General features: G+C 43.7%; 1 protein-coding gene across 8 annotated transcripts; it reads left to right on the top strand.

The window, feature by feature from the left end:
• Nucleotides 1–20: 20 nt before the first annotated feature.
• Nucleotides 21–21181, top strand: ASTE1 (asteroid homolog 1). 8 transcript variants are annotated; one of them, XM_082459289.1, is made up of 7 exons: nt 620–1369; nt 1980–2151; nt 2296–3030; nt 3385–3618; nt 15638–15848; nt 17613–17802; nt 20687–21181. In XM_082459289.1, the coding sequence occupies exons 3-7, from the start codon at nt 2314–2316 to the stop codon at nt 21009–21011; spliced, it is 1677 nt and encodes a 558-aa protein (XP_082315415.1). In that variant the 5' UTR covers nt 620–1369; nt 1980–2151; nt 2296–2313; the 3' UTR covers nt 21012–21181. The 8 variants fall into 8 exon arrangements, with proteins under 8 accessions (XP_082315413.1, XP_082315412.1, XP_082315415.1 ...); XM_082459287.1 differs by lacking the exon at nt 620–1369 and adding an exon at nt 21–501 and having other exon boundaries at nt 2296–3618; XM_082459286.1 differs by having other exon boundaries at nt 561–622; nt 2296–3618.
• The last annotated feature ends 436 nt before the right edge of the window (nt 21182–21617 follow it).

Here is a 21617-nt window from a genome sequence, read left to right as displayed (position 1 = left end):
GAGAACTGGTAAGCGTCCACTCGCCCCCACCTCACAGAGGTTGTGAAGGAACCTGAGCGCAAGGAACAAGCCTTATCTCTGTGTCCTCGGTGCGTGGCACACAGTAGGTTTTCAGTAAACTCTGTTAGAGCAGATAAGCGTCCAGCAGACAAGCTTGCTGCCCAAGCGGGGCGGGGGGGAGGAGGGTGTGTGGTGGGAAAGGGAGAGACGGTTCACAAAGCTGCACGTTGACCCTTAGGGGTGGAACTGTGTGGCTGGGGGCACAGACAGGGAAGGGCAGTGTTTACCAGTCTCCTCCTAGGTAACAACAAACAAGAGGAAGCAGATCTGACACCGGATTCTGCTAAAGTAGGTTTACCTTAAAGGTAAACCTTAACCCTAAGGTTGAAAGAATAATTCCTTGCCTCAAGTATTTTAAATTTACATTTTCGCAAAGCGGGCTAACACAAACGGAGGAGGCACAAGCCACACATCCTCCCGGGACGGGAGCAGGTCCGGGAGGTAAGAGCCGAGGGAAGTGAGGAGGCGCGGGCTTGGAGGCCCGGAGAGGCAGCCCTGAAATCATCACCTTCCCGGCGCCGGGAGCCCGCGAGCCCCGAGGAGCCTCCGCGTACCTTTCCGGGTGAAGGGCGAGGGGCGGCGGCGCCGCGCGCGCCCAAGGGCCAGCCAGTAACCGGGACGCCGGAAGAGCCACCTCACATTCTTGCAGCGGCGCCAGCGAAACTCCGGACCTAGGTTGCGGGGGCCGTTGCCAGGGAGACAGCGCGAGGAGTGCCGGGAAGTCGAGCGCGGCCGCTGGGCGCCGTTGCCAGGGAGACGGCGCGGGGCACTCCGGGAAGTCGGGGAGGTGGCCCCTAGCGGGTCACCGAGGCGGAAGTGTGCGCTGACCAAGGTGGGCGGGGATAAGGAGGCCGGCCCAGCGGGCCTCGCTGCCCTAACCTAACAGCAGCCGTTCGGAGCGTGCTTTCCAGCCTTCCTGGGCGACCTCGCGCCAGGCCCGGGGGCACCTCACCCCTCCGCGCAGTCGGCGCCGCTAGCTTCCTGGAATCGGGCTCCCCGTGACGTCATACTCGGAGACTTCCGGTTCTGCTCAGGAGGTTGGGCTCACGTGCCGGGATCTCTGGTCTCCCCCGGCTCCTGTGGGCTTGTGATGGAGTGGCTGGTCTTCTGGGAGGACGGAGCAGGTGGGCGCTGCCGCTGCGGGCCCGGGGGTCGCGGTTTGAAGGCCTGTATTTGAGGACTTGGAGCAAACCTTTTGCGCGCCCTCCTCCAGTCCAGAGCGCATTTGTTGAACATCTTCTGTAACTAGCTTCGGCTGAGTTGACGCGGTCTCTGCTCGCATTTGCTGTACAAGACAGACTTGAGAGAAGTAGGTACCCTACAGGGTAAGGTACTGAGACAGGGCCAAGCCTAGGGTGAAGTGAGTTGGGCACTAAATGCAAGGGGAAGCCCCAAAACTCTGTGGTCAAGATAAATAAATTTTAACACAGTATCTTTAAAAAATCAAAACTAATGAAAAAAAAAATACATGCTTGACAAAACCTCACGATTTTAAATAAAGACAGTATCAGTAACCGTGCCATGCTGAGCCATATTGGACCCTGAGGCCAAAGGAGAAACCAGTAATACTTATCCTGTGACTTAGCCAGTTGGGGAAGGATATCTTCAGTTACTGGGACGTATATGCCAAGACAGATGAGAAGAGCCTCTGGTTAGCGTGAAACTGGAGAGTTCAGTTCCTCCAGGCTTGAAACTCGGAACTATGCTAATTAAGACGGGCCCATAAGCCAAGGCCTCAAAGAAACTCCCAGACTCTGATAATGAAAATAGAAAAACTGGATCCATATCATTGACCCTACACACTTTAGTTAACTGAAGCCTAATGCTTTCTAATTTATTAATTATGTTATTGAGGTTATCATTTTTATAGCTTAGGATCTTTTACGCTGACCCCACAAAACAAATATTCTGTGTTGTAGGATGGTGACTGTCTCAGTATCAAAGTCCGCAGAAGTTCTGTACGTCAGCAGCCTCCGTCCCTGTCCAAAGAGCAGACTCCATGAAGCCATTGAGTTTGTGCCTTGTAACATATGGGGAAAGCGAGAGAGAATGAAAAAGCACTCAGCTAGGTGGTATTGCCTGAGAATCTAGGTAAGGACTAAGATGCTGACACCTAATGTGTTCTATTTAAAGAGCTCTTCATAACATTTGCTGTTGATTTGATGGTGCTAGAAACAGTAGCTTGGTCCCCCATAAGCAACATCAATTAAAAGTGTGTTCTCTTGTTTTAAACAGGCAATTCTTCAGACAGTCATGGGTATCCGAGGACTAATGAGTTTTGTGGAAGATCATAGTAATGAGTTCTTCACAGATTTGAAGTTGCGAGACACAAAAATTATCATTGACGGCTATGCCCTCTTCCACCGGCTTTGCTTCAGTTCAAACTTAGAGCTCCGGTATGGAGGGGACTATGATTCTTTTACAGATGTTGTAGAAAAATTCTTTGAATCACTTTCTGCTTGTAAAATCTGCGCATATGTTGTTTTAGATGGAGGATGTGACATTTCAGATAAAAAGCTTAACACTTTAAAGGATCGAGCTAGGGAGAAGATCCAGATGGCCCATTCCCTTTCTGTTGGCGGGGGTGGGTATGTGTGTCCCTTACTCATCCGCGAAGTATTCATACAGGTTCTGATCAAGCTGCGGGTACGTTTTGTCCAGTGCTTTTCGGAAGCAGATCGGGACATCATGACCCTTGCTAATCACTGGAATTGCCCCGTGTTATCGTCTGATAGTGACTTTTGCATTTTTGACCTGAAAAGTGGGTTTTGCCCATTGAATAGCTTTCAGTGGAGAAACGTGAACACTATCAAGGGTACACGAGACTGCTATATCCCTGCCAAGTGCTTTTCCCTTGATGCACTCTGCTGTCACTTCGGCAATATGAACAAAGTTCTGCTGCCTCTCTTCGCGGTGCTGTGTGGAAATGACCACGTTAATCTGCCCGTCGTGGAGACGTTCTTAAGTAAAGTATGTCTTCCTCTTGGGGCTCCCAGTTCTAAGGGGAGGAGACACCACCGGGTGCTGGGACTTCTGAATTGGTTGTCTCGTTTTGCTGACCCTACCGAAGCCTTAGACAACGTTCTGAAACATCTCCCCGGAAAGAGTCGAGGAACCGTGAAGAAGCTTCTCTGTGGCTCCATGGGGGAGTACCTGCAGTCCCAGGGGAGGCTGCAGGACTTCTTCCAGCATGGTGCTTACGCCTGCCCAGACACCTGGAATCCGGGCTTACCGCCATGGGTGCTCGTGGCCTTGGCCAGAGGCCAGCTGTCCCCTTTCATCAGCGATGCTCTGGTGCTGAGACGGACCATTCTCCACACACAGGTAGAAAACATGCAGCGACCAAACGCCCACAGAATCTCTCTGCCCATCCGGCAAGTCATCTATGGGCTCCTTGTGAATACTCCTCCACATCCGGGAAATGTGACCTGGGATGCACTGCCTCCTCAGCCTCCAACTTTCAGCGAAGTGGAAAGGATTAATAAAAATATCAAAACATCAATTGTTGATGCAGTAGAACTGCCCAAGGATCATTCTGACTTAAGCAGATTGACTGAGGTAAGTGTTTGTAATACTACTGCAATTTCTGTAAAGCATTTTACAGGTTACAAAGTGCTTTCATGTGTATTATCTCTCTTAACATAACAAACTGAGGTTGGTTGCTATATTGCCCCCATTTCATAGCTGATAAAACTAAGACTCAGCTAAATCCTTGCCAGGGAATTATCCGTGCTAGGACTCAAACCTAGATCTTTTAGCTCCAAATCTGCCATTTCCACTGTACTTCAGTAGCATGTGTTATCTTTGCGGTTATTACTACTACTCTGTTGTTAACTAGCTATCAGTAGAATGGGGTTAGTTACTAAAAAAAAAGGAAAGGGAAAAAAATTCTGAGCTGCAGAAAAAAGAAAGCTTGCCTTTAGGCCTTGATCAAAGGCACAACTAACATCTCAGACTGCAGTGGATTGCAACTAACAGGATTAATACTGATGCTTAGGCCTAATTTTTCATCTTTATTGATGAGGACTTTTTTTTTAGACTTGAGATTTATGGCATCATGGTGATTTGCTTAGTTTGATACTGAAAACATGACTCTTAGCCTAACTCAGTGTTGATTAAACCTGAGTAACAGACCAACCCCCTTTTCAAGGTAAAAGAAATTCTCATGGATCCCAGTGTTTACTTAGTTTTTTTATAATATTACATAAATATATTAAAAATTACAAAATAGATGTGAAGCTGCTTATGCGAACACAATTAAATTTACAAATTAAATGCAGATAAACTCACAATTCCAATTGCATTGGTTATTGGGTTTTTTTTAATTTTTGTTTTTAAATTTATTTATTTATTTTTGGCTACATTGCATCTTTGTTGCTGCACGCAGGCTTTCTCTAGTTGCAGCGAGCGGGGGCTACTCCACTGCAGTGCATGGGCTTCTCATTGTGGTGGCTTCTCTTGTTGCGCAGCACAGGGTTTAGGCACGTGGCCTTCAGTACTTGTGGTACGCAGGCTCAGTAGTTGTGGCTCATGGGCTCTAGAGCACAGGCTCAGTAGTTGCGGTGCACGGGCTTAGTTGCTCTGTGGCATGTGGGATCTTCCCGGACCAGGGATTGAACCTGTGTCCCCTGCATTGGCAGGTGGATTCTTAACCACTGCGCCACTAGGGAAGTCCTGGTGGGGTTTTGGATCCAACTCAATATTCAGACTCAGGAGACTCTCTCAGGCCACTCAGGGTGCAAGTCTGCTCCGGGATATAGGGCTGCGTAACAGCGTCCATGAAGGTTTGAATCAAGAGCGGGAGTCCTCCTAACGGTCTACACCATTGATTCTCCTGGGGGTGATTTTGCCCCCCAGGAGACACTTGGCAGTGTCTGGAGACACTTTTGATTGGCAGTACTTGGGGAGGGGTGGCTGTTGCTACTGGCATATAGTCGGGAGAAGCCAAGTATGTTGCTAAACATCTTACAGTTGACAGGACAGCACCCCCAGCCAAGAGTTATCCAGCCCAGAATGCCCACACAGGCGACCAGGAACTAGCCCTTTTAGCCTCCCCATTGGTGACAGCTCAGGCAGGAGGAACAAGATTCACATCGGTGGGTCCAGGAGCCTCCTTGGCAATGGGGAATGACTGCTGTTAGGAACAGGGTTTCTTTCTGGGGTGATGAAATGTTCTGGAATTAGAGGTGGTTGCACAGGCTTATAAATAAAACTACTTTAAAAGGGTGAATTTTATGACATGGGAATTATATCTCAATTAAAGAAGGAAAAAGTCCCACTGGCCTCCTTCCCCACGGGATCTACTCTTTCTTGTAACAATTCCATAGACATAGCTTCTGAGGTCCCTGCAAGGGACATGCCTGATTACAAGTCACTGCACTCAGAGAAGCCCCAAGATAGGGCGTCCCCATCTGGTTTGTACAGTTCATTTATTGTGTAAGTCTAGATACAATTTTACAGGAGTCATTCTTATCATGCTAAGTAGCACAGCTGACTAACTTCATCATATTTCCAGGTTTAAAGAACTGGAGAGTTGAGCATAGGTCAAATTCCAAACAGGAATTTATTAAAACTTTACCCACACCAGAAAAATTGAAATTAGCAACAGTGTGGCTGTTAGCATAGCTGACGCTGTCCCGAGCCCTTACAGCTCTTCCTATCCTTTCACTGACCCTACCCAGGACTGTACTGTACCGTCAGTCACTCCTCTGCATCAAGGGCTTTGTGGTTAATAGAGACTGTTTAATAATCATTACGACCAGGTGCCCTCTATGCTCTGTTAGTCCCCAAACAATGAAAACCTTTTCTGACGTACTCACGGCGCCCATGAGACTGGCTAGCTACCCATTCATGAATCTTGACTTAGGAATGCACACCCTGTTTCCAAGCACCCCCCACCACAAGGTTAACTATAAATTGTCCCAGTGGCCCCGCAGCCGTGCGCAGTGCAGTTGCACATGCTTCCGATTAATCGTTGTCCACCAGATCCCGATCCCACCCTGAGTACGTTACCCGCCGATAAACTGATCCAATGACTGCATGGAGCCGCCTGCCTCGTTTTCCAGTCTCAGGATGCCTTCTCAGTTTGGTGGGCACTTCTCATTCCCTCCACCCTCCAACAGAAACATTCTGAAGGGTGTTTTGCTGAAATTACATTTCTCCTCACAACATAAATGGTGCTATGTTGGAGGGCTTTTTTTTTTTTTACTTTTTTTATGGCTTTATTGAGAAGTGTCTTTAAGTGTGCATACTCTGATGAGTTTTGACGTACATTTACATCCATGAATCCATCCTACAATTAAGATAATGAATGTATCCATCAGCCCTAAACATTTCCTCTGCCTCTCTGCCCTTCATCCTTCCCTCAGTGTGTACACATAGCAAAGTGCACAGATAATTTACACCTTGTTGAGTTCTTACCGGCTCAGCAGTTCCATGTAAAGGGCACCCAGATGAAGACGCATTATCAGCACCCCCACCTTCCCCAGTGTGGTTCCAGTCACTCCCTCCCTTACCCCTTGTACTCACTGTTCTGATCTCTAACAACCTTGAGTACTTTGTTTTTACACTTTATAAATCGTCTGGCTTCTTTTATTCAACATGGTGTTCATGAGATTCATTCATATCACTGTGCATAGTTGTAGATCGTTCATTTCTCATTGTTGTGTATTTTTACTTTGTGGGAATGTACCACAATTGATTGTTCCATTTTATAGCTGATGGGCATTTGTGCAGTTTGCAGTTTGGGTTATTATGAATACTGCTATGAACATCCGAGTGTACAGCATTTAGTAAAAATACGGTCACATTTCTGTTGCACATATAACTAGGAGTGGAGTTGCTGGGACATAAGACACACGTATGTTCAGCTTAGAAGACACATTGCCAAGTGCTCTTGCACAGTGGTTTTACCAATAAATATTCTGACCAGCAGTTTATGAGAGTTCCTCTTACTTTATACCCTTGCCCTTACTTGGTATCTTCTATCCTTTTAAAAAATTTTAGCTGTTCCCTTTTTTTTTTATTTAAACAGATTTTTATTAGCTTTATTCTTTTTTTTTGAATTTCATTTTATTTATTTTTTTATACGGCAGTTTCTTATTAGTTATCCATTTTATACATATTAGTATATATATGTCAATCCCAATTGCCCAATACGTCACACCACCACCACCACCCCCTCACCGCTTTCCCCCCTTGGTGTCCGTACGTTCTCTACATCTGTGTCTCAATTTCTGCCCTGCAAACCAGTTCATCTGTAGCATTTTTCTAGGTTCCACATATATGCGTTAATATACGATATTTGTTTTTCTCTTTCTGACTTACTTCACTCTGTATGAGAGTCTCCAGATTCATCCACATCTCTACAGATGACCGAATTTCGTTCCTTTTTATGGCTGAGTAATATTCCATAGTATATATGTACCACATCTTCTTTATCCATTCATCTGTCGATGGGCATTTAGGTTGCTTCCATGACCTGGCTATTGTAAATAGTGCTAAAGTGAACATCGGGGTGCAAGTGTCTTTCTGAATTATGGTTTTTTCTGGGTATATGCCCAGTAGTGGGATTCCGGGGTCATATGGTAATTCTATTTTTAGTTTTTTAAGGAACCTCCATATTGTTCTCCATAGTGGCTGTATCAATTTACATTCCCACCAACAGTGCAAGAGGGTTCCCTTTTCTCCACACGCTCTCCAGCATTTGTTTGTAGATTTTCTGATGATGCCCATTCTAACAGGAGTGAGGTGATACCTCATTGTAGTTTTGATTTGCATTTCTCTAATAATTAGTGATGTTGAGCATCTTTTCATGTGCTTCGTGGCCGTCTGTATGTCTTCTTTGGAGAAATGTCTATTTAGGTCTTCTGCCCATTTTTGGATTGGGGTGTTTGTTTCTTTAATATTGAGCTGAATGAGCTGTTTATATATTTTGGAGATTAATCCTTTGTCCGTTGATTCGTTTGCAAATATTTTCTCCCATTCTGAGGGTTGTCTTTTCGTCTTGTTTATGGTTTCCTTTGCTGTGCAAAAACTTTGAAGTTTCATTAGGTCCCATTTGTTTATTTTTGTTTTTATTTCCATTACTCTAGGCGGTGGATCAAAAAAGATCTTGCTGTGATTTATGTCGAAGAGTGTTCTTCCTATGTTTTCCTCTAAGAGTTTTATAGTGTCCAGTCTTATATTTAGGTCTCTAATCCATTTTGAGTTTATTTTTGTGTATGGTGTTAGGGAGTATTCTAATTTCATTCTTTTACATGTAGCTGTCCAGTTTTCCCAGCACCACTTATTGAAGAGACTGTCTTTTCTCCATTGTATATCTTTGCCTCCTTTGTCATAGATTAGTTGACCATAGGTGCGTGGGTTAATCTCTGGGCTTTCTATCTTGTTCCATTGATCTATGTTTCTGTTTTTGTGCCAGTACCATATTGTCTTGATTACTGTAGCTTTGTAGTATAGTCTGAAGTCAGGGAGTCTGATTCCTCCAGCTCCATTTTTTTCCCTCAAGACTGCTTTGGCTATTCGGGGTCTTTTGTGTCTCCATACAAATTTTAAGATGATTTGTTCTAGCTCCGTAAAAAATACCATTGGTAATTTGATAGGGATTGCATTGAATCTGTAGATTGCTTTGGGTAGTAGAGTCGTTTTCACAATATTGATTCTTCCAATCCAAGAACATGGTATATCTCTCCATCTGTTGGTATCATCTTTAATTTCTTTCATCAGTGTCTTATAGTTTTCTGCATACAGGTCTTTTGTCTCCCTAGGTAGATTTATTCTTAGGTATTTGATTCTTTTTGTTGCAATGGGAAATGGGAGTGTTCCCATATTTTCTCTTTCAGATATTTGATCATTAGTGTATAGAAATGCAAGAGATTTCTGTGCATTAATTTTGTATCCTGCAACTTTATCAAATTCCTTGATTAGCTCTAGTAGTTTTCTGGTGGTATCTTTAGGATTCTCTATGTATAGTATCATGTCATCTACAAACAGTGACAGTTTTACTTCTTCTTTTCCAATTTGTATTCCTTTTATTTCTTTTTCTTCTCTGATTGCCGTGGCTAGGACTTCCAAAACTATGTTGAATAATAGTGGTGAGAGTGGACATCCTTGTCTTGTTCCTGATCTTAGAGGAAATGCTTTCAGTTTTCCACCACTGAGAATGATGTTTGCTGTGGGTTTGTTGTATATGGCCTTTATTATGTTGAGGTAGGTTCCCTCTATGCCCACTTTCTGGAGAGTTTTTTCATAAATTGGTGTTGAATTTTGTCAAAAGCTTTTTCTGCATCTATTGAGATGATCATATGGTTTTTCTTCTTCAATTTGTTAATATGGTGTATCACATTGATTGATTTCTGTATATTGAAGAATCCTTGCATCCCTGGGATAAATCCCACCTGATAATGGTGTATAATCCTTTTAATGTGTTTTTGGATTCTGTTTGCTAGTATTTTGTTGAGGATTTTTGCATCTGTATTCATCAGTGATATTGGTTTGTAATTTTATTTTTTTGAAGTATTTTTGTCTGGTTTTGGTATCAGGGTGATGGTGGCCTCATAGAATGAGTTGGGAGTGTTCCTCCCTCGGAATTTTTTGTAAGAGTTTGAGAAGGATGGGTGTTAGCTATTCTCTAAATGTTTGATAGAATTCACTTGTGAAGCCATCTGATCCTGGACTTTTGTTTGTTGGAAGATTTTTAATCACAGTTTCATTACTTGTGATTGGTCTGTTCATATTATCTATTTCTTCCTGGTTCAGTCTTGGAAAGTTATACCATACTAAGAATTTGTCCATTTCTTCCAGGTTGTCCATTTTATTGGCATAGAGTTGCTTGTAGTCGTCTCTTAGGATGCTTTGTATTTCTGCGGTGTCTGTTGTAACTTCTCCGTTTTCGTTTCTAATTTTATTGATTTGAGTCCTCTCCCTCTTTTTCTTGACGAGTCTGGCTAATGGTTTACCAATTTTGTTTATCTTCTCAAAGAACCAGCTTTTAGTTTTATTGATCCTTGCTATTGTTTTCTTTGTTTCTATTTCATTTATTTCTGCTCTGATCTTTATGATTTCTTTCCTTCTGCTAACTTTGGGTTTTGTTTGTTCTTCTTTCTCTAGTTTCTTTAGGTGTAAGGTTAGATTGTTTATTTGAGATTTTTCTTGTTTCTGAGGTAGGCTTGTATAGCTATAAACTTCCCTCGTAGAACTGCTTTTGCTGCATCCCATAGGTTTTGGATCGTGGTGTTTTCATTGTCATTTGTCTCTAGGTATTTTTTGATTTCCTCTTTGATTTTTTTCAGTGATCTCTTAGTTATGTAGTAACGTATTGTTTAGCCTCCATGTGTTTGTGTTTTTAACATTTTTTTTCCAGTAATTGATTTCTAATCTCATAGCATTGTGGTCAGAAAACATGCTTGATATGATTTCAATTTTCTTAAATTTACTGAGGCTTGATTTGTGACCCAAGATGTGATCTATCCTGGAGAATGTTCCGTGTGCACTTGAGAAGAAAGTGTAATCTGCTGTTTTTGGATGGAATGTCCTATAAATATCAATTAAATATATCTGGTCTATTGTGTCATTTAAAGCTTCTGTTTCCTTGTTAATTTTTTGTTTGGATGATCTGTCCATTGGTGTAAGTGAGGTGTTGAAGTCCCCCACTATTATTGTGTTACTATTTCCTGTATTATAGCTGTTAGCAGTTGCCTTATGTATTGAGGTGCTCCTGTGTTGGGTGCATATATATTTATAATTGTTGTATTTTCTTCTTGGATTGATCCCTTGATCATTATGTAGTGTCCTTCCTTGTCTCTTGTAACATTCTTTATTTTAAAGTCTATTTTATCTGATATGAGTATTGCTGTTCCAGCTTTCTTTTGATTTCCATTTGCATGGAATATCTTTTTCCATCCCCTCACCTTCAGTCTATATGTGTCCCTAGGTCTGAAGTGGGTCTCTTGTAGACAGCATATATATGGGTCTTGCTTTTGTATCCATTCAATGAGCCTGTGTCTTTTGGTTGGAGCATTTAATCCATTCACGTTGAAGGTAATTATCAATATGTATGTTCCTATTACCATTTTCTTTATTGTTTTGGGTTTGTTTTTGTAGGTCCTTTACTTCTCTTGTGTTTCCCACTTAGAGAAGTTCCTTTAGCATTTGTTGTAGAGCTGGTTTGGTGGTGCTGAATTCTCTTAGCTTTTGCTTGTTTGTAAAGCTTTTGATTTCTCCATCGAATCTGAATGAGATCCTTGCTGGGTAGAGTAATCTTGGTTGTAGGTTCTTCCCTTTCATCACTTTAAGTGTATCATGGCACTCTCTTCTGGCTTGTAGAGTTTCTGCTGAGAAATCAGCTGTTAACCTTATGGGAGTTCCCTTGTATGTTATTTGTTGTTTTTCCCTTGCTGCTTTCAATAATTTTTCTTTGTCTTTAATTTTTGCCTATTTGATTACTATGTGTCTTGGTGTGTTTCTTCTTGGGTTTATGCTGTATGGGACTCTCTGCACTTCCTGGACTTGGGTGGCTATTTCCTTTCCCATGTTAGAGAAGTTTTCGACTATAATCTCTTCAAATATTTTCTCGGGTCCTTTCTCTCTCTCTTCTCCTTCTGGGACCCCTATAATACGAATGTTTTTGCATTCAGTGTTGTCCCAGAGGTCTCTTAGGCTGTCTTCATTTCTTTTCATTCTTCTTTCTTTATTCTGTTCTGCAGCAGTGAATTCCACCATTCTGTCTTCCAGGTCACTTATCCATTCTTCTGCCTCAGTTATTCTGCTATTGATTCCTTCTAGGGTATTTTTCATTTCAGTTATTGTATTGTTCATCTCTGTTTGTTTGTTCTTTAATTCTTCTAGGTCTTTGTTAAACATTTCTTGCATCTTCTCGATCTTTGCCTCCATTCTTTTTCCAAGGTCCTGGATCATCTTCACTATCATTATTCTGAATTTTTTTCTGGAAGGTTGCCTATCTCCACTTCATTTAGTTGTTTTTCTGGGGTTTTATCTTGTTCCTTCATCTGGTATATAGCCCTCTACCTTTTCATCTTGTCTGTCTTTCTGTGAATGTGGTTTTTCTTCCACAGGCTGCAGGATTGTAGTTCTTTTTGCTTCTGCTGTCTGCCCTCTGGTGGATGAGGCTATCTAAGAGGCTTGTGCAAGTTTCCTGATGGGAGGGACTGGTGGTGGGTATAGCTGGCTGTTGCTCAGGTAGGCAGAGCTCAGTAAAACTTTAATCCGCTTGTCTGCTGATAGGTGGGGCTGGGTTCCCTCTCTGTTGGTTGTTTGGCTTGAGGCGACCCAACACTGGAGCCTACCCGGGCTCTTCAGTGGGGCTAATGGCAGACTCTGGGAGGGCTTATGCCAAGGAGTACTTCCCAGAACTTCTGCTGCCAGTGTCCTTGTCCTCTCGGTGAGCCACAGCCACCCCCCGCCTCTGCTGGAGACCCTCCAACACTAGCAGGTAGGTCTGGTTCAGTCTCCTATGGGGTCACTGCTCCTTCCCCTGGGTCCCGATGCGCACACTACTTTGTGTGTGCCCTCCAAGAGTGGAATTTCTGTTTCCCCTAGTCCTGTCGAAGTCCTGCAATCAAATCCTGCTAGCCTTCAAAGTCTTGATTCTCTAGGAATTCCTCCTCCCTTTGCCAGACCCCCAGGTTGGGAAGCCTGACGTGGGGCTCAGAACCTTCACTCCAGTGGGTGAACTTCTGTGGTATAAGTGTTTGCCAGTCTGTGAGTCACCCACCCAGCAGTTATGGGATTTGATTTTATTGCTATTTCGCCCCTCCTACCATCTCATTGTGGTTTCTCCTTTGTCTTTGGATGTGGTGTATCTTTTTTGGTGAGTTCCAGTGTCTTCCTGTCGATGATTGTTCAGCAGTTAGTTGTGAATCCGGTGCTCTCGCAAGAGGGAGTGAGAACACGTCCTTCTACTCCACCCAATTTTAGCTGTTCTTATGGTTGCCATCATTTTAGCCAATTTGGTGGGTGTTAGTTTGCATTTCTCTGATGACTTATTTGAACACCTTTGCATGTGTTCACTGGCCATTTGCATATTCTGTTAAGTTTCTATTCAAAGCCTTTTGCCCATTTTCCTGTTTTTTGGTTTATTTCTATATACAGGTCCTTTGTCAAATAACATTGTGGGAGCATACTGTGGGTTGTCTTTTCACTCAAGTATGTTTTGCTGAACAAAAGTTCTTAATACACTCTAATCTAAAATTTTATTATTTATGCCTGTCACTTTTGTGACCTACTTAAGAAATTATTGCCTGCTCCAAGGTCATGAAAAATATTTTTGCCTTTTACACTTAGATCTGAAATCTATCTAGAATTGATTTGTTTGTGTGTGTGGTGTGACATAGGGGTCAGGACACTTTTCCCCCACATGAAAATCCAGTTGAGTCAATGAGTACAGCAGGTGGATTATACTCCGGGCTCAGTGGAGGTGACAAGTGTTCTCATCACGTACTTGTATTCAAAGTGGGGTGAGATTTTAGTTCAGTGTCTGTGTAGTGACATCATTTGGCTTTCCCTTGGCACCATCAATTCTGCATTTTAGCTCAATGTTGTTAGCTCTAATTAGCCCGTGATAATTCTAAAGGGAATCAGGTGCAAATATGATTCCAAAGGTGTGCAGGTACAAGTATGGAGACTTTGTGATAATATCTTCATTTTGTATGCTTAACATGATGTGACAGTAATACTTCATCTGCTCTGTGCCAGCCCTTGCAATAGAAACTTTATACAACCTCTCATTTATTTCCCACAGTAACCACGTAGGGTAGAGTTTCCATTTTGGCTGTGTCACTTGCAGTGGACAGAGCACCATTCAGGTTAACCCGTGAGAGGCTAACCATAAGGAGAGATGGAAGGGATCATTCTTAGGGAGTAAGTCAGTGCCAAGCCCAGCCTCTCTCCGGGTGCCTCTGCCTCTGAGGCAGCTTCTTCTGCAGACTTGTCACACGGGATGAACCCTGACTAGATTTAAGGGCTGTGAGCAGAGTAGTCCCCCTTGGGGAAGGGAACAAGGACTAGTGGGTTCCATGAAACATCTGTGTGACTCATTCTAGTGCCCATTTTACAGATGATCAGACCTGAGTGTAGAAAAGCTCAGAAACTCGCTCAAGGCTGCAGAGTTAGTGAGGGCAGAACCTCTCTGAAGTCAAAGGCCAGACTCTGCTTGGTTCATAGAAGTTGTAACTTGGCTAGAGATTTCAATAATTTAAGCATTATATGTCAGAAAAGAATTCATGTGTTTTCTTAGCTTTGCATGGTAGGTCTTTCTATCAGTTTAGATTATGAGGAATATATTTAAATTTAAGTAGTTAATGCTACTTCCCATAGGGGTGATTGACTGTACTGTAAACCACTTTGCGTATTTCTAATTTTTAAATTTTTATCACAGTATCAAATTATTAAAACCAGTACCTATAAATCATTGTATTAAAGTTGTCATACATTGATGATGAACCTATTTTGTCAGTTACAACGTGTTTTACTTCAAGTTAACATCTCTGTTTTCAACTGTCAACACACTTACTTACTGACTAGGTGTTAGGTGCCAAGAAATGTGCCAGACTGTCTCATCCTTCCAGAAAATTAAGAAGGAAATCTTTTCTGGGTGTGTACAGACACCAGTAATACAGACTATTTTTTTTCCTTTTAGAGTTTGATTGTGAAGTCACCCAGAGATGCTCTTTTAATAGTCCTAATTTCCTTATCTGTAAAAGTGTGTGACCTGCAAGGTCCCTTATGGTTCTTAAATCTTAAGATTCACAGTAAATCAACTATACTTCAGTTTTTTAAAAAATGGAATAAAAATCAACAAAAAAAAAGAAGAAGAAAAAAAGATTCATTAAGGCAAAATTATGTCTACCAGAAGCCCGAAGGCCTCATAGCTGTTTACTTCCTTTTGTTTGAAGCCTGGAGTGAAAGTTGGTGTGGTATGTTATTACAAGGACAATGCGGGCAGCCCTTAAATATTCCTATTTGCTGGAATATACCTGGCACTAGAAGCGGCCACCCTGGGACAATCCCCGTGTGGGAGAAAACAGACAATAAGACATTCAGCTGGGTTGGGACGTGAGGCAGGACCCAGACAAGCAGAAGGCTGCGTGGGATGCTGCAGAGGGTGCACGTGGTCAAAGTCTGCCTTCCGGAGGTGATTGGTGATGGCATCACAGAGGAGGGGGGCCGGAACAGTCACCGGCAGGTAAGGCTAGGGTTGAGTATAGATCTTTGTTTCTTAAAGCAGAAGAGTTAAAATGCAGATTCCTGGGCTCCCCTCATTTACTGAATCACTTTAAGGGGTGGGGCCTGAGGATTGTTTTAACAAGCTTCCCAGGTGACAGGCACACTGCAGATGCCCAACAGCCTGTGTGGGGGATGGACTGACGCGAGCAAGGGCTGTGCAGCGGGAGGAGACAGCACGTCCAGCCAGTCACTGTATTTATTACGCCCCTTATGAAGGTTCTAATTTTGAGTGTGGCTGATTTTTTTCCACAGGAAGATAAGAAACTGACCTAGAGAATGAAAAAAAAAGACATTCTCCAAAGTAACTTACAGAATGTTTGGTGTATATTTTCAGCTCTCCTTGACTAGACGGCAGATACTTCTGTTAGAAACGCTGAAAGTGAAACAGAGCATCCTGGACCCAATCCCTGCTGCGTTGAAGTTGCCCATCGCCGTCAGCTGCTACTGGGTGCAGCACACGGAGGCCAAGGCCAAGCTGCATCATCTGCAGGCCTTACTGCTGGGGATGCTGATGGGACCCTTGCATGCCATGAGCAACAGCCCTGGTAGGTATCTGGAAGTCCCAGGAGTATGTTACTTGCATGTAATCAAACATTTAAACAAACAAACAAAAATTCTCGGATTATTTACTTCCATCAGTTATATCAGAACTTCGAAGTGGGGCACCAAAATGTCACTCATTCCTTGTCGATCTTTCTGAGTGCTCCGTGTACCAGGTCAGTGCTGGAGGGCTTGACCTCAAGGGCACAGCAGTGAAGATGCGCCGATGCTGCCTCAGCCCCCTGTCCTGTGGCACCTGACGCTCGGTCTGTAAAGCGTGACCATGATGTACATTTTGTGCTCCGTGTTCCCTGTCCTTCTCTTCAGTGCAGCAGCAGCATCTCCCCTGGAAACTTAAGTAAACTTGCCCATTGGTGAAACTTAAGAATACCTACAATTACTGTAAACATTCATGCTTGTGCTGTTTTGTGTTGTTTTTTTTTTACTTTCTTTTTTCTCCACTGTAAGTTTCAATTAGTATATGAGTTGTGATGGTCGAAATGGTAACTTCTCTTTCTATTAGAGAAATACACTTTGAGGCAGTTTCAGTTTTATTTAAACATCAGGTGAAATAAATGTTGATGCATTGGAGCACTTCAATCCTCTAATGGGATTATTCTCTTTACAAAATTATGAATGCTTTATCCAAACATGTATAATAGTTGTCACACTCTAGAACAGTACTAACGTGATGGCTACTAGCCACAGGTGGCTATTTAAAATTAAAACTTCAGCTTCTCAATGCACTTGCCACATTGCAAGTGCCCAGTAGCCACAGGTGGCTAGAGGCTGCTGGACTGGACAGCACAGATGTAGAACGTTCCCGTCACTGCAGAAAGTTCTGGACAGCACTGCTCTGGCATTTACTGTTTAAAATAAGTTCATGAAAGGGTGAGCCGGCATAGACTCCAGGACACCCCAAAGTGGGAGAGCAGCTGTCAGAAGGGACTGTTGCACAGCAAGTTAAGTTCTGGCCCACTGCTGGTTAGGACACAAGTTTAGGGTGTTTCCTCTCATTGAACATAAATATAGTTTAAGAAAATTCTCAGAGCACCAGTCTATTAAGTCTTTACCTGAGTCCAACAGAAGGGGCATGTCAAGGGTCTGTTTCTTTTCTTTTAGGAATGTGGACCCCACACCCAGGCAGGCTCAGTGCCTTGCTGCTCGCTCATTGGTAAAAGGTGGGCCTCCTTTTCCTTCCTTCCAGGTTGGTCCGGAAGGCAGGCTGCACGTGGAGCCGGGACCAGGCAGGTTTCCCGGGGTGGTTGCCGCATGTCCTCCACCACTGAGGAGGTGGCCGATTTGCCCCATTCTCTATGAGTCATACTCTTATTCTCTTCCCATACAACAGAAGGTAAAGCGTGTTTTGAACACACGGCTGTTTCTTTAAGGAAATGTAGTGAAATAGAACAGTAAAGAGAAGGGAATTTTTCATAGAGACAGATTTAGGGTTTGGAGAGTTCAGGTGCAGATGTCTTTAAAGTCAGGTAGTAGATTAAAGGAAGAGATACTATTGTAAGGAAAAAGATAAAGAATTTGGGGTTGAATAAAGTTAGGTTGTCACTAAAAGTGCATCTCAGTATAAATATTTCAGTTTATACATTGAAAGGCTTTTACATTGACATGAAAATAGAAAAGAGCCAAAAAAGAAAAGCATTTTGGTTATTCAGTTTTTTTCTTTATGGAATTTGAAGTTTTATATATGGAGAAAATTACAACATGATACAGTGTTTTTGGAAATACTGCCCTTGGGTTGTGTCTTTATCTAGATGAGGAAGCTCTGCAGGGCCGTGGTGCTGAGATGCTGTATGAAGAGCTGCAGAGAGTAAAGGCACAGCCGGGCCCGAGGCTGGACTTAGACACAGCTCACATCTTCTGTCAGTGGCAGTGCTGCCTGCAGATGGGGCTGTATCTCAACCAACTGCTGTCCGCGCCTCTCCCAGAGCCAGACCTAACTCGGTAAGCACCCCGGGAAACTAGTGCAGGTGGCGGCATGTAGAAGTAAATACTTCAGTTTACATTTAACGCAAAGAAGTTTTTTTTAAAAAAATAAAACTTAGTATATATAACTGGTCTTGGATCACTGTTGTAGCTGAAGAGCTGTAATATTAAGTTTTTAAAATATTAAATTACTTCCATATTTCCAAAGAAAGTTTCCATGATTTTTTAAAGTTTTCCAAATTTAAAAAAATCTGTTCCTTAAAATAAAAATGAGAGGCAGTTGTTGGTAGATTATAGCTCTTTCCCTCATTTCTTTCAGGTCTTTATTCAAATATCACGTTATAAAGGCTTTTTCTGATCATCTTACTGAAATATTATTCTCTGCTTCCAATTTCTCTAGTCCTATTACTCTTCTGTATTTTTGTATTGATAATTGCATTTCTTACCACTCAGCATATTGTTTACTCATTCATTCAGATATTAAATGCTTACTCTGTGCTAGGGTGTAGTGAGCAAAACATTTAAAAAGTCTGTGCTCTCACAGAGCTTTTATTTTAGTGAGGTGACTATTAGATGCTTATGTGGATTTTTTTTATTTGGGGCTTTTGTTTTGCCAGGCAAGTGTGAAGAAGGGAGAGACAGCCTGTATGCCAGAAGTGGTTTAACGTTTGACTATGGAGTGTAAGCTGCGTAAGCAGGAAAGGATAGCAGTAGGGGGTGAGCCAGTAAAAAGGGTGGTAGGATCAATGGATTGGACATCAGGGTGATTATCCGTTCAAGGGAGTGAGTGAGGAAGATAAAAGGGAGATGGTTAGAAAATGGAGTTGAGATTACGTATGTGCTTTGTCTCTCCACTTGAAGATAAGCTCTGGGTGTGTGCTGGGACTTGCCTGTTTTGTTTACTGTTGTAGCCCCAGTGCCTAGCATTAAGTACTCAAATACTTGTTGAATTAATGAGTGCTATACGGAGGCCTATCATATATACTGGTGTGACTTGAAATGTTTCAAGTTGAAAGCTTCCTAGCAGTACATAGTGTTGTTAATGTTACTGAACTCAAGTCTGTGTGTCTGACACACAGTGAGGCCAAACAGTACCAAAACATTGGAGTTTGGAGCAGAGAAAGGTTTATTGCAGGGCCCTGCAAGGAGATGGGTGGCTCATGCCTTAAAAACCCCAACTCCCCGAGAGCTTTCAGCAAAAAGCCCTTTTATAGGAAAGGTGAGGGAGGCACATGGTTAGTTGTTGCAGACTTCCTGGTGTCAGATCCTTTGTTCTTGAGGTCAGGTCACCATGTTCCTGTAAACCTCTAACAAAACAAACGTTATCCTCCCTTCTAAAGAGAAAGGGAAAGGGAGGCATTTAATTCTGTCTCCATGCCTCCTTGTGGCTTTTAACACTTAACAAATCCCAGAAGCGAAGTGACATCATTACGCTTCATTTTACCTGTTCAAAGTCCCAAGGATCGACTTTCGCCCTCCTAGGTCCAGGCCCTGGCTAAGAGGAGGGGGTCCCTGCGGGGGCTGGTTACCCTGCCCCGGAGCGTTCGTTGGTCCGGCACCCAGTCTGGGTCCTCCTGCCAGTGCCCAGGCCCGACAGGAGAGGCAGATCTCAGCTGGCGGTGCCCTCAGGGCCTGGCCCCAGACCCTGCCCAGCTGGCATCACTGAGGGAGCCAGGCGCCCAGGACCCCGCCGGCCCTCAAACTGGCTCCCAGTTCCCCCAGCTCACCCGCTGGCCCCAAGGCCAGCGGGCCTAGGACCCAGGGAGAAGGCTGTGATCCGCCTCTCACTGCACTCGCTGTCCCAGCACGGCTGCGAGCTGACTGCTGCTGGAGGGGGACCGCTCTCCTGGCTGCCGGTCCTGGCTAAGGGCTGCGTGCCCACCCCGCCCCCTGTACTGAGCGCGGCGCCCCCCCGCGGCCCTCGCCACCCGCACGTCGGCCCGCCGGGCCTGCCAGCTGGACACTCGGCAGCACTAGGGCCTCAGCTGCCCCGAGGCCCCCCGCCGGCTCCTTGGGAGCCGCCTCCGCACGCAAGTTCCCAGGAACGAGCCGCAGCCACAGGGCGGCGTGGCGTCGCGAGCTGAACCGGTGCTGCAACCTCGGGCGGCCACGCCAACCTGCCGGCCCGGCCCGGCCCCCTGAGCATGCCCGGCCCCTATTACATTCCTACACCCTAGACCTCTCTACCAAATAAGATTGATTGGCGTCTGACCTATGGATTCTTTATTCCTTTCCTTTACTAATTTTGGTCATCCTTGACTGGATCCTCTCTAGTGACCACGGATTCCTATAAAACAAGACAGCGCAAACAGTTCCCTCAATAGTGATTTCAGCAGGAGAGTTGTTCCTGCATCTCAGCATCACCAAGGCTCTTTAAATGATGATTTCACACTGAGTAAATGATGGTTCTCCATCAGTTGCTAAGGTACCAGTCAGTCAACCCTGGCAGTAAGTTAATATGTTAAATCTGTGGCTTCCAGTTCATCCCAGCTTATATTTGTGGAGTTGGTTTTTAATCCAAGTGAATGAATGACCTCGCAAATGATAAGATTAAATTTTCTCATATTTCAACAAACTGCCTGTTTGTCCTATCAGAGGCATTTTTAACTCCTTGTCTTTGAAGTGTTAAGAGGCCTGCTCAACTTTGGGCTAGTTGGAGAACCAGCAAGCATGCATCATTTAATTTGTTGATAAAAAGTTCTAAGTATCATTAGCCAAGAAGTAATCTCTGTAACAATTCATTTCCTTCTTTCAAGAAACAGATTATTCTTGAGTAACCTTAATAATGATTTTATAGAAGCAGCGCTCTCAGTGTTTGATGCGTCTGTTGAAGCCACGTTAGTGAGTTGTCCCAGTGCAGGAACCTCTGCTGTAACGACACCCTCTTCTCTCCCCTGAGCAGACTGTACAGCGGGAGCCTGGTGCACGGGCTGTGCCGACAGCTGCTGACGTCGGCCTCGGTGGAGAGCCTCCTGCACGTGTGTCCTGAGGCCCAGCAACTCTATGAGCATATGTTCAATGCCACTAGGTCGTGTGCCCCTGCTGAACTAGGCCTACCAAAGGGTAAATCAAAAAAAAGAAGGCAAAAGAAACGCGGTACCCCCCGGACAGAGAACAGAGTGGGGACCACCTTGAACGCTAGGAGTTGGCATGAGGGAGGCAATCGGTTTGAGCTGTTGATGGTGGGGACCTTGGAGGAGCACATGGAGGCCCCAGAGCTCGAATAAACTCAGTTGCAACCAGGTTAGGATTCTTACCGAAAATATGTATTACCTCCCTTGAAATGATTGACTTTTTTTTTAGAATTAAATCTGTTAAAGGATAAACAAACATTGCAGTATTTTGAATTCCAAAGTACTTTGTATTCTGCTTTTAATAAATACGTGGTTTAAGTAAACTTTTGTACTTTTTCAATACGTGAAAACATGTTTGCACTTGCCATGTTCCACTTTAGTAAGTTAATAATAGTCTATAACCTTCAAATTGTGGCAACTCAGCCAAGCTCTTTTCAAAAAGAACAGAAGTCCTACGTCAGTTACTTCCTATAAGCTGAAGCTGGGTTATCATCATTTAACACAACTTTTTTACAACTGTCTCCTCTTCATCCTTTATTATGAAAGGTCTGGGCCCCGGAAGATAGACGTGAGGAAGCCAGACAGAAAAGGAGACCTTTAAGTACTTTGTCAAGGAGCCCATGGCAGGGCTGATGAGCATTTTAGATGTGCTCCAATTTTTATTTTACTTATTTTAATTTTTTTTTTTTTTTTTAGTTTATTCATTTTGGGCTTCGTTGGGTCTTCATTGCTGCGCGTGGCCGTTCTCTAGTTGCGGTG

Source organism: Balaenoptera physalus (assembly GCF_965194825.1).
Source record: "Balaenoptera physalus genome assembly, chromosome: 4".
NCBI classification, from domain to species: Eukaryota; Metazoa; Chordata; class Mammalia; order Artiodactyla; family Balaenopteridae; genus Balaenoptera; species Balaenoptera physalus.
This window is presented reverse-complemented; position numbering and strand designations above follow the sequence as displayed.